The sequence below is a fragment of the Osmerus mordax genome, chromosome 16 (assembly GCF_038355195.1).
Source record: "Osmerus mordax isolate fOsmMor3 chromosome 16, fOsmMor3.pri, whole genome shotgun sequence".
NCBI lineage: Eukaryota > Metazoa > Chordata > Actinopteri > Osmeriformes > Osmeridae > Osmerus > Osmerus mordax.
In genome coordinates, this window is record NC_090065.1 from 15,149,656 (window position 1) to 15,162,660 (window position 13,005).

The 13,005-nt window shown below is 50.0% G+C and overlaps 1 protein-coding gene across 2 annotated transcripts in view; it reads left to right on the forward strand.

Moving 5' to 3' along the window:
- LOC136959533 (zinc finger protein 521) overlaps positions 1-13,005 on the forward strand; it is an 85,637-nt gene that overhangs the window by 57,072 nt on the left and 15,560 nt on the right. For both annotated transcript variants that reach the window (XM_067253898.1, XM_067253899.1), the window contains exon 6: positions 8,949-9,080. In XM_067253898.1, coding sequence (XP_067109999.1) covers positions 8,949-9,080 — 132 coding nt within the window. The remainder of the gene's footprint in view (positions 1-8,948; positions 9,081-13,005) is intronic.

The following is a 13,005-nucleotide window of genomic DNA, read 5'->3' on the forward strand; positions in this document are numbered from 1 at the left end:
CGATACCTCCTCTCTCCCTTTTGATCCTCAGAGACTCTGATGGAAATCCAGGGTTCCACAGTTGAACCCACAGTTGGTTTAAGAGTCATGAAATGTATGTCGTGTCCCTGGCTCTCCCCCCTATCCTCCCCCCATACCCACCCCCACCCCACCCCTCACCCCCCAGCTTCCTCTCACCCCTGGCCCCCTGAAAAAAAGCGCTGCCTTTGACAGGAAGGCCTCTGCGGCCTCCTCGCCAGTGATCTTTAGCCCCTCTGGGTCCCGTCGACTATTTCAGGATGTCCCTGTGATCTGAGAGTGGACTCAACAATACACGCATGCTTCACATAATAGACTGAGGGGGGAAAAATGGACAGATAGACGGGGTGAGGAGGTTTTGGACAACCAGACCAAATCCTACTGCGTCGTCTTAATGCAACAACAAAAAAGTTGCACTAAACAGTGGATAGCCTCTGCTCTAATAATGTTTATTAACGTATGGAGCCCTTCTGTTAGTCCCACAGTGAACTGTACCAGGGGTTATGGAGCTAAAGAGGGCCACCCTTTTCATTGGCTGGGTTAGTAATATATTTTCCCTGTGTGTCCTTTCCCTGTCCTCTCATTTGATTTGATGAGTTCACATAATGGAAACTATGGCAACGGAAGTCAGGTGCACTGCCTGCAAAGGCACACAAACATCATAGATGATGCACATTTGAATTTGAACATATATTGACTCAGTTCCTGGTATCTGTTTATTTGTCATATATTCAATCTTTATGTAGATGTAGAGTGAGGATATAAATCGTGTGTGGAGCACCTCCTTCAGATGCCTCTGTGTGTGGGTTTGTGTTTATGTTTATGGGCTGGTGTGTATCTGAGGTGTGCGGGTAGGAATGTGTGTATGTGTGCATGTGCACTTTGTTGCATGGTAACCGCGGCTCTGAGAGACTGTGCATGTCCACTATATTAGACAGAGGAGGCGAGGGTCTGTCCCAGCGTGTGTGTGTCGCTGTCTGTTCAGAGCTCTCTGCGCCAGCAGGGTGCGCCATTCCAATTTACCCATCAGCCACAGAGGGAGGGGGTAAGAGCGCGGGGCACCGCTGTCGGAGATTTCACATTCGAGGGACGAGATTACCAGTCAGGGGACCCCTGTGTGGAGGTGATGAGGGAGGGAGACCGCGGGGGCACAGTATGGGGGAGCAGGGAGGCGAGAAGTGTGTGTGTGTGCGCGTTGAGGGGGGGGGGGGGGTTGCAGCTCATCTCCCCGCCACCCTAGTCTGTGGGCTGTCTCGAGGGGGGGTTGTGCCCAGGCAGCACATCTGCCTGACACCATGCTCAGCAGAGGCCAGGCAGGCGAGTCTGTCCCCATCCTCGTCTCCTCCACCGCCAATGTCGAGTGTCTCCTTCGTGAAGGCCCCGCAGACATCGTTCGTCTTTTCCAAAAATGGCGACGGGAAGTCCTTCGCTTTAAAAGACGTTCGATGTTTCGGGGTCTCTATGTCTCTCTCTCTCTCTCTCTCTCTCTCTCTCTGTCTGTCTCTCTCTGTCTCAGTGTGTGAGCCAAGAGCTGCACCAGAGGCCCTAGAGAGACTGGACATTCCAAACGGCATAACTCACTCTTAACACCCTCTCTCCGCTGCCATTAGTTAATGATATGCAGGTGTTTTCCGTCTCTCAGGTTCAAGCTCTTGATCTCATAAAAATGTAACCATAAGTACATAAAAACAAAACAGAGAGCATTGGGGTACGTGGAAAGGGGAAAAGCAGTGAGGAGGAAGTGGTTGAATCTGCTGTGTGAAGCAAATTATGGGCCCCATGTAGATTCATCAGTTCTCCCTGCTGGATTAAGGAAGGGGCCTTCTAATGAAGTTCGCCCCGTCAAAATGAAGGGACTAATTCTGATTTAGCTGAGGTAATGAACTTCCCCTCTCCTAGTGAGAGCAGCACCATGGGGCGAGAGAGAGAGAGAGGCAGAGAGAGAGAGAGAGAGAGAGAGAGAGAGAGAGGGAGAGTGTGTGGGGAAAAGGAAGCAAGAGAGTGAAAGGGGTGGGGGGGAGACAGGACAGAAGGGAGACATGGAGAGAGGACTGAGAGAGATAGGATCGAGAGAGCGAGAGCTAAAGGGGAGAGGAGAGTATGCCTCACCAAGAAGAGAGTATAAAAAAAAAAAAAAAAAAACATTATGCAAAACGCCTGTCTCGTATTTGCTGAGATGTATTAAATTTCCAGCGCGGGCGCCTGTGTTATATAAAATTATGCTAATGTCTTGCGGCCCGCTGCGAACGGCGGCTTGCTGGTCCCGAGCATGCGTGGCTGGCCGCTACACGGAGCGCGCTCAGTGGGACTCGACTTTTCTATTAAGGAAAACCTCTAGACACCTGATGATGAATTCTCTCTCACCAAATGTTCCCCCATTTTTTTTGGTGTGTCGAAAATATGAGCGCTTTTCTAAATGACTTTGGAGAGCCCGGCATGACGCTCGGCGGCCTGCAAGGAGCAGAGGGGAGGAAGGGGGGGTCGGGGGGTTGGGATGGGGAAGGGGAGGGGGGGGGGCGTCCCTCTGCAGCAGGCTAAGGGAGTCAATTAAGAGGAGCACTGATAATTATAAGCCGGCAGAACGTAGGGGCTGGCTAATTGTACAGTGTTCCATGCTGCGAGCCCTGCCGAGGGGCCTCTCTCCATCCCTCTCTTCCACCTCTCCTTTGTGCGGACGGGAGACCCAGCAGAGCCGCTAGCCTCGGCCCTTGCAACAAAAAAAAGAAAAAAACGGCACGATGAAGAAAAGGAAGACAGGCCGGGCATGTGTGCATAATTAACTTTCTCCATTCAGGCCACTCATTCATTTCAGAGGCGAAATCGAGACTTGATGGATTCCTCCCTGAGCCCCCATCTTCTCTTTTTCGGCCTATTAGCTTCTTTCAGGGGCGTTGTTGTGTCTCTCCCGTTAGCGTCGCGTCCGTCTTTGCCTGTGAGTTTCGTACAACGGCCTTGGCTTGCTATGAAGAGCCAGGCTACAGCCACTTGACCTTTATTTTTTCTCCCAACAAGAAACAATCCTAGCAGTTTAGAATGGGCATGGATGGAGTAAATTAGAGCAGTCCACCGCCGAATTGTGTTTGTGTGGCTGCAGGGGGTCTGCTGCTCCAGTGCAATCCATCTCAGCAGCCGGCACTGTTTGTCCCCAATGGACCTCCGTACCTGCCTCTAGCTGCGGCGCCCACACATCATTCGTTAACAAGTCTTTCTTTTGTTGTGCTGGACTTTTTTCGGTCTCTCTCTCTCTCTCTGTACCGCGAACTGCAGCCTTGTCAACCGACCCACTATTTATATGGCCAAGTATTTTTACAGTACTGTACTGTACTGTAGAATGTGGTCCAAACATCACGAGGGGAAAAAATAACAAACTGCAGCATAGGCCTGTAGCCACTGAGTCATTCAGTACAGTGCGGTACATGTACACTGGCTCCAAATCTGTAGGTTGACTGTGAGAGTGCACAGAGCTCCTTACTTAACTGCAGCTGAATGCAAATAAGCTGAAAAGCACACTTCCTTCTTGACATGTCACTGCCCTTTTGGTGGAAAACTGTTTGTATAAGCAGGTGTTTGATTGCTTTAGCCACTTATATAAATAATGTCACTTATAAGAAATTATATCACATAAACAAATGTCCTGTCAGCTGGCTGGGGTGTATCCCAGTTTGTGGCTGGAGCTGAGAAGGCCTGTAGAGTAGACATGGACGGTCACCTTCACCACCAGGCATCACAGGCTGGTCACCTTCACCACCAGGCATCACAGGCTGGTCACCTTCACCACCAGGCATCACAGGCTGGTCACCTTCACCACCAGGCATCACAGGCTGGTCACCTTCACCACCAGGCACCACAGGCTGGTCACCTTCACCACCAGGCATCACAGGCTGGTCACCTTCACCACCAGGCACCACAGGCTGGTCACCTTCACCACCAGGCATCCACCTAACACACTCAACACCCTCATCCACCTGACACACTCAACACCCTCATCCACCTAACACACTCAACACCCTCATCCACCTAACACACTCAACACCCTCATCCACCTGACACACTCAACACCCTCATCCACGGCTCACTCTCTCTTGGATGGAACATGGGACGTATATAGCTTACTCTACTCTAGCTCTCCTATTGTTGCTAGTTGAACATGGGCTCCCTTCCCTGTACGTACAACCTCTATACTTTGTTTTATTGTCTTATATCAAAGATAGTGTAACACCGGTCACATTGTGCAGTGTGCTATCTACATACTGTCTATAACATTAAACAAAATCACTTCACGTAGGTTTTTCGTTTCTTTTTTCATTATTATTTCTTTCATTATACATTTTCCAACTGAGAAGACAGGAAATAGATATTACTAATGTTCCCTCCCAGGCTCGAACTCTCCAATCAGCTGAGGTCCAGGGGGAGTCTGTCCCTATGCACTCCCACCTACCTCATCCCCCTCTCACACCCAGCCTCCTCAAACACGTCCTAATGGGCCTTGCAGTATCTCTGAAATGAGGTTGGTTCCTCACAAACAGTGTTTCCATCTCCAGAGAATGCACACATGGAGGTGGAGTCAATTTGTATTCACCCATAATTCCCTGGGCCTTAATCACTCTGATTTTCCCCCCATTATCTGTTAATGGATAGTCCCCGTAGAGAGGAGAGAGAAGAGAACCCACCTACTGTTTACAGGCCCGAAGCTGTCGACTCTGTCGGCATCTTCAATCCCATATCACTCCGTGTACGTAGAGAACAGGATGTCGCAGAAAACCCTTGGTTTTTATCTCTGGTTTATTGTCACAAGTGCAATCTCAGGCGGTGTTCGACAGATGGTAGAATTGAGGAGAGTTCTGCCAGTGGCCAAGTCCCCCAGAAACTGCTTTAACCTGGATTTTTTTATGACCGAATATTTTTTCCTCGGTTCCTCTGTTGACGGTGGTTTGAAAATGAACTCAACCTTGAAATGACCTCAGATTTTAGTGGACATGTCGAGTCTCCTCCACTTTTGTGTTGTCTGGGCTGCTCTGAAGCAAGTTTGATGTATATATTGTTTATTTACTATGCTACTAGTTTATTCATGAAGCTCACTTGAGGTAAAAATGCCCTTTGGTCTCCAATGTGGCTGTTGAAGTCTTTTGTTTCTCTCCCTGTAATTTGATTTGTTTGAGTTGCTGCTCTGGAGAAGCAGGCCAGGGTGAGTCCCTTTAAGAGCCAGCTTTACAGAAATGTTCACCGTGCCCCAGAGAGAGGCGTAAATCTAAGTATCAGATTTTTCTGTTCCTGCGCCAAATGCTAAAAGTGATCCTGAATTCCCACCTGACCACAGTCACTTCTTTGCAGAATTGTTTAAATAGGGTGGGGGGTACAGTGGTGAGATGGAAGGATGGAGGGGGGCGCTGGGGGGGGACTGGCTGCAGGGTAGATTTTAATTAAGCTATGCCCTGTGTCCATACTTAATTTCTGTCAAATATTTGAGAAAGCTCAACCCAATGACAGTTAAATTAGCAGTTTTTTCCCAGTTCTACTATTTAAGACTTTGTAGTTGAACTTTGTACACAGACAGTATACAGTGTACATGACATATACCGTTTAGAGTACACAGTACATATTGTATACACACCTCACCTAACAGTACACAAACTCATCTGAAAATGTACAATTTATTACATAAACAGTCAACCAAACTATCAGAACCAGGCAGCCAGACTCTCGTGTCCCAAATCACCTACAACAGCAGATTAACTTCAGCCTTTACAGAGAGTAAACAGTGCGGTGAAAATAAAGACCATCCTTTTCAGAATAATTTTACCTCTCTCTCTCTCTCTCTCTCTCTCTCTCTCTCACTCTCTCACTCCTTTTCCTTCACTGGGAGAGATATTAGCCGACTGTGTTTTAAGGAGCTGTATGATACATAAACCATGAGGCAGAGGACCGCCAGACCCAGTGGATATGCAGATGGGCTTACTTTGCTGGTGTCAGGGACGCTTAGAGGGAGCAGGAACAGGAGCAGCTCTCATCTAAAGGATTTTCTCAGGAGTGCAAGGGGACAGGGTGGTGGCAGCAGAGAACACTCAAGAGGGTGGAAAAAAGAAAGAGTGGGAGGGAAAGAGAGAGAGAGAGTGAGGGAAAGAGAGAGAGAGAGAGAGAGAGAGAGTGAGAGTGAGAGAGAGAGAGAGAGAGAGAGAGAGTGAGGGAAAGAGAGAGAGAGCTTACTATCCCCAGTGGCCCTGTAACTATATCCAGAGTCTGCTCTGAGCATAGAGGGGTGGGGGCTCCTGCATGGCCCGTGCTGATTGGGCAGCCCAGGGGGGAGGCTAGGGGAGCGACAGGAAGTGACCTCACCCCAATGAGGGAGCTATTGGGGCGACCTGACTGGATTCCTCCCCTGACTCGTACTAGGAATAGGCTGCCAGTGTGATCTGAGCTATGCTCTCTGGCTGAACACAAACCAGCCCTCTGTACAAGTTACATTACAGGACCGGTCATTTCAGAAGAGACCTTTGCACATAGTCACGCAGGCGTGCACACACACACACACACAAACACACTGTTTCCTTATAACACACATTCCTGTACAGTATCTCCGATTCTCAGACTCGGTGGAGGTACACATTTATCTGTCCATCTCCCCACCTCTCTCTCCCTCGTTTTTTCCACAAACACCATCTCTTTCTCGCACACACACTGACACACACACGCACATGCACGGCCACACCCAAGGTCAGACAGGCAGGTGCAGAGTTATCTGCATAATGAAGCGGAGCCGGTCTCCGAGGGGACCGGAGTGTGCTCCAGGGTCAAACGGGGGCTGCACATATGGGTCCAGGAATGGATCTGTGAACCCTGCAGCAGGCCTGACCTCAGCAGGCCCCCCCCCCGTCACTTCCCACCTCCTCCCCTCTCCCCACCCCTCCTCCCCCTCACACAGATCAGGTGGCTGAATGGCGATTAAAGAGAACAACACACAAACTGGCCCTCGCGTCCACACCGACGACTCGTGCGCATGAGCTCACACACAGGCACTGGGTCTGTTTCTCTTTCTTTGAACGGCTTGTACAACCCACCCCACCCCACCCACCCCCCCCCCCCTTGCACACACACGAGCGGCACTCGTCTTTCAAAACGGGGCATACTTTATCACTGTGTACTCTCGTTTCTACGGCCTTCAATTCACATCTCTCCATACTGTGTGCACTACTAAAGCTGAAGCTTTTTTTTTGCTCTTCATCTGAGTTTGCAGTATGTCCTCATATGGTGCCAGATGTTTCTGCCATAAGAGATGGGTGGTAAAAAAGCATGTGGCCATATGGTCAACAAACACAGTCAACAGCAGGACATGTTTCTCTTCTCTTCCCGTCTGTTTTCGTATCTTACCGGAGCAGCAGAGGTCATCGGGCTGCAGTTGTCACTTCAACTCAGTCCAAAACAAATACATCCCTGATACCTCACCTTTATTTTCCAAAGTGGTGCTGGACTTGATTTGGAAACGTAAGCAGGTTTTGTAACCTTGTATTAAAACAATCAGCATTGTGTTGCGTGCTTGACATGATTGGATTTCAGAAAGTGCCCATTTGTCATAAAGCCAAATGCTTTAGGACTGGTGAGGCTACGTACACTGTTTGATGAGCGCTCGGTGCGCTAGTTGAACAATTTACCATTAAAGTACAAATTGGAAAGTCAAAGGCAGGGAAAGAGAGCTGGGATTTTAAACAGGGCCATGTACATCTGAGTCTATTGGTGTATTGTTGTTGAAGCATGATGGGTTGCCAGATCTGCCCAAGGCCCATTCCCCCACCCCCACTGTGGATCCTCCAGGGGGGGGTGGCCACAGCTGGTTAGGTGGATGGTGTGTTTGCGCGTCTGGCACTGTGGGCCCATGTTGTGGGCAGTGGGCTGTGGAGACTGTGGGACAGGCCCCTAGATGAGTCCCTTGAGAGCAGCCCACCCCCTCTGGCTGGCCTGGTGCCTGGCTTCCCGGGACTTAGATAGAGCATTTGATAGAGCGTCGGCCCCTCCCCCATGGCAGCCACGCGGACACTCTTTATCGACGGAGATGGGCAGCTCCGCGGAAAACTGAGTCAGCGTATCGCTGTGCGGCAAATGAGTGTCCGGTCGGGCTGTCCGGGTTCCATCTACCCCGGCTTCCTGCAGCCTCGACTGAGGACCTCTGATGCCAAAGAGACGTGCTGCATCTTCTGATGCTCGTTCAGGCTGCTCGCTTGTTCCGCGATCGCCTCAGGCAATGTTTCACCTCTTCTAACATTAAAAACACAAAATCACGGGTGTTATCTTTTTAAATGAGTCATTATCTACAACAACCTGCATTGTGTGTTGTCAAGACTCGCACTTTGAGAGAGACGTTTTGAGTTGCCATGGTGATAATGAAGGGGCGACGGAGCAGGTGGAACCGAGTTTGAGCAGTGAATGCTTTGATATGCCAATCTAGTGGTTGTTTATTGGATGGCTTGGATTGTTTGTATTGTTTTCTTGTCATTTTGACAGAAAATATCTGAATCTTATATTACACAGCCACATTCTTTTTTATCTTTTTTTCTTATTTTCCCTCGTCTTGGCTCTTTAAATCTGCATTCATTCCTTTTCTCAGACAGAGCCGGAAGAAATTAATTTGAGCATCAGCCAATCAAAAAGAACCATGTTCCTTGCCATGTTCCGAGTGCACGACCCCGCCTGTGCAATTAGGACCCCCACTGATCGTCCAATTTATGCCTGATGGGACTAGATCACACATTATATTATTTCTTGTACATGCTATAAAAGTCACAGGCAGGAGCCCTTGACTCAAATTGAAACTGAATTTAATGAGAAGGAGTATAGAAACGATGGAGACTTTTGGGGGGCTATGTGTGGATCAGACGACTCCTCTCTCATCTGTGCGTTGTTGTGTTTTTGTTGTGTCTTTGTTGTGTCTTGCTCCACAGAGGAGGGACTCAACCACGAATGCAAGCTCTGCAGTCAGTCGTTCGACTCGCCCGCCAAACTCCAATGCCACCTGATCGAGCACAGCTTCGAGGGGATGGGCGGCACTTTCAAGTGTCCCGTCTGCTTCACAGGTGAGTGTGTCTGCGTGTGTCTGACTGTGTGTGTGTGTCTGACTGTGTGCGTGTGCTGTCTGTGGGTGAGTGTGTCTGACTGTGTGCGTGTGCTGTCTGTGGATGTGTGTCTGACTGTGTGTGTGTGCTGTCTGTGGGTGTGTGTCTGACTGTGCGTGTGTGTGCTGTTTGTGGGTGTGTGTCTGACTGTGCGTGTGTGTGCTGTCTGTGGGTGTGTGTCTGACTGTGTGTGTGTGCTGTCTGTGTGTGTGTGTCTGACTGTGTGCGTGTGCTGTCTGTGGGTGAGTGTGTCTGACTGTGTGCGTGTGCTGTCTGTGGATGTGTGTCTGACTGTGTGTGTGTGCTGTCTGTGGATGTGTGTCTGACTGTGTGTATGTGTGTGCTGTCTGTGGGTGTGTGTCTGACTGTGCGTGTGTGTGCTGTCTGTGGGTGTGTGTCTGACTGTGTGTATGTGTGTGCTGTCTGTGGGTGTGTGTCTGACTGTGCGTGTGTGTGCTGTCTGTGGGTGAGTCCGCACGTGTACGTCCGCTGAGGCCTTTGCATTCTTTGCGAACAACAATGCGAGCCGTACATCGCGACGCCTCTTCTTTTGGGGGGTCTGAAATGGCAAACGGCTTCTAAATGAGTCGGGAAAGGTCAGGTGAGCGGGTCGGCCAAGGTAGAGAGCAGTGTGCTGTGCTTGGCTTTTCATCAAGTCATGGCCTCTCTATCAACCCTGAAAAAGTGTCACAATGAGAGAGAGAGAGAGAGAGAGACAGAGAGAGAGAGAGAGAGAGAGAGAGAGAGAGAGAGAGAGAGAGAGTGAGAGAGAGAGAGAGAGAGAGAGAGAGAGAGAGATGAGGGGAGGAGGGAAGAGATCAAGTGAGAGAGGGAATGCAAGAGAGCGGTTGGGGAAAGACAGAGACATAGAATGAAGAACATGTAGAAGCGGACAGGGGAGAGTTTAGAAGCGATAGAGAGAAGGTGGGAGGGAGGGAGGGAGGGAGGGGGAGGGAAAGAGATGTGCTAATTGTGGATGGCGGTGGCGCTGATAGCTGTAATGATCTCATCTGTCTCCGAGCATGGAGGTGGACGGAGCGGACTCCTCCTGAGAGGATAACGCCCTCCTTCAGTGTCAACAGGGTTAACTATCTCTATAATGAAATCTGCAAAGTCGTTAACTTCAGCTCTTTGCTCGTTTCTCCCCTCCTCAGCTCTTTCGCTCTTTTCTCTCTCTTTTCGCTCGGCAGCTCATTTGGCGCTTTCCTTTTTTGCGTTCCGCGTGCTTTCGTTGTCTTTGATCCGACACCTTTTTCTTGCTTTTCACAATTTTTTTTTCCTCCCCACAATTAACGCGGTGCGCGGCGATTCGCTCGGATCTCCTCCCTTTCACGCGTCCGCTTTTCTCGTCGTATCTCTCTCCGTCTCTCTCTTCCTCCTCCACCTCACCGCTCATTCGTCTCTTCCCTTTCCTCCTCCTCCCCACCTCCTCTCCCCTCCCTCTCTCCCCCGTCTCTCCTCTCATTGCTGTTTTGGCCTTATCTCTCTTTTACCAGAAGCTTATTGATATTTCCCCCTCCCCACCTCCTCCCCCTCCTTCTCCCTCCCTCCCTCCCTCCCTCTGCTCCCTCCCCCTTCCTGCCACTGGGGTTTGGGTGTTTTAATAAACAGAGCATGCCTCCTTCATCTGAGCCTTCATTTTCCACAGCCAGCTTTGACAGACAGGTCTCCCACCCTTCCCCCCGCCAGCCTCCCTCCCGCCCCTCTCCCCGCGTGTCCGTATCGATCACTGCGCTAGAAAGAGAGGAAGAGAGAGAGAGGAAGAGAGAGAGAGGGAGAGAGAGAGAGAGGGAGAACGATGCAGGGAAAGAGGGAGAGAGACAACCCCCTCTGGACGGCGGTCGCAGAGCAGACACACGCTAGGCGGGGGCTGGCGGAGGCGGGGGCTGAAGGGGAGGTGGAGGAAGGCAGTGAGGCCTCCGATGAGAGGCTGAAGGCCTCCCTCTTCTGGGGGAGAAGGGGACAGGCACCGTGAGGCTGCACACGCCTGCAAGGTGGAGATGGGAGGAGGGCTGTCTCTAAGGCCTCACTGTCCTCCAAAACATTGCACAAGCTTTTGACTGACACACGGCCGTGACAGAAGCCTCAATATGCTCCTGGAACATCCAGGAACGTGTATTGTACATGTGCAGATCTTTTCGGAATTATTCATTTGGTCAGCAAAGGCCGGGCATGGTGATGACGTGCTGTGTGAATCTCAGCAGAATGATAATGACACGACAACATCTCATCTCTGTGTGCTGGAGTGCAGATTTGATAAACCATGTTGTGTTTTATTGGGACAGCTTGAGCACTGGTGGCCAAATGAACGGGAATCCCCACATCAGGCATAATGAGTTACAACTTGAAAGTGCAACTTTGATCAAAGTGGGTGGTGTTGGCGAGGCTATGTGAGTTCACTTGAATATTAAAGTCTTTGAGCTCTACACACGAGCCTCGGTGCATGGCGATATTTCAACTGCACCTGGCTAGTCCATCATCTGGATCGAGGTGATTCAGTTTTAAGATTGTGTGTTTTCAACTCTGCTACTCCACCATAACTTTAAAATGGAGGTAAGAGAACAAACCACAGAACGGATGCAGGGGATAAAAGGAAGGGAAAAGAGGAAAGGGGAAATGAGAGGAGGGAAAAACTTGACGGAAGCTGACGGAAGCTGAATGAAGCTGCGAATAGGCAAGTTGTGCATGTGAGATGAAAGGATGGAGAAGGAGAAGAGAGAGAGAGAGAGAGAGAGAGAGAGGGGGGGGGGGGGAGGGAGAGAGCACGGGAAGGGTAAATGGGAATGGAGAAGTGGAGGACCATAAGCCCCCAGGATGATGAGAGGGAGACTGGCTCTCCCAGGGAACATTTGACAGGTTTCAGAAGTGGGGGAGCCTGCAGCTAGAAGTGTCTGCCTGTACCCCTAGGAGAAGCCGTGAGGGCTGGTGTGGAAATTGTGATTGGGAATATGTGGTTAAGACTAAACAAAACAGGAGGCAAGTCTTCCCTCACAAAAGCATGGATCTGTGTGTGTGCATATGTGTCTGTGTGTTTTGGTGTGTGGGATTGTGTTTATGTCACAGCATGCAACTGAAAGTCTCAAAACTCCAGGACACTGTATTTGACACAAAGTAACAGTATGACAAAGCCAATAATTAGAACGTTTCTCAGTTGAATCCTAGTATATTCCAGAGCGATTTTAGTTCAGGATTGACTTAAACAGAAGTAAACCACAACACCAATTCCGAGTCCTTGGTAATTACTGTAAAAACAAACAGCACAAACTAAAACTTCAGTCTCGTTGCTTTCCAGGCGTCCAACTTCCAAAAGACAGCGGATAAAACCGATGAATAAATACGTGAAAAGAAGAGGGAGAGAGAGAAAAACAAGGATCAACTTATTTTCCCTCACAAACAGCTTAGTATTGGTGCAGCGCTGCCTGCAGAGAGCACCACCCTGCCAAAATAAAGATGAGCTGGGGGCCCATAGTAAAGGAGACGCCTGCCATGGGCGGCCCCTGAGATCTAATCAGAGGGCTTAATATCCCCCACAGCGAGGAGACCTTGGCCCCTCAGACCCACTCCAGCCCCCCTCCTACCCAGCCCCAGTAGGCTCAACACTCTGCTCTGGCTTGCTCCACTCTTGCAACCAAAAACCCCCCCCAATAAAGTTGTGCTCCTCTCTCTTTCTCCTTTTCTCTCCCCCTCTCCCTCCCTACTCTCGGCAGGGAGGGCCACAGGGGCCAGTCCCTGACTCTGTCTCAATGTGTTTTCAGATTGTTTCTTCTCTCTCTTTCACTATGTCCTCATGTTAACCCTCTGGGATAGACTGGATGTTACACAACCTTCCAGTGGGTATCGCTAAGGCATGGTTTACTTAAGCTGCTATCTCCGGCTATGCTCCTCA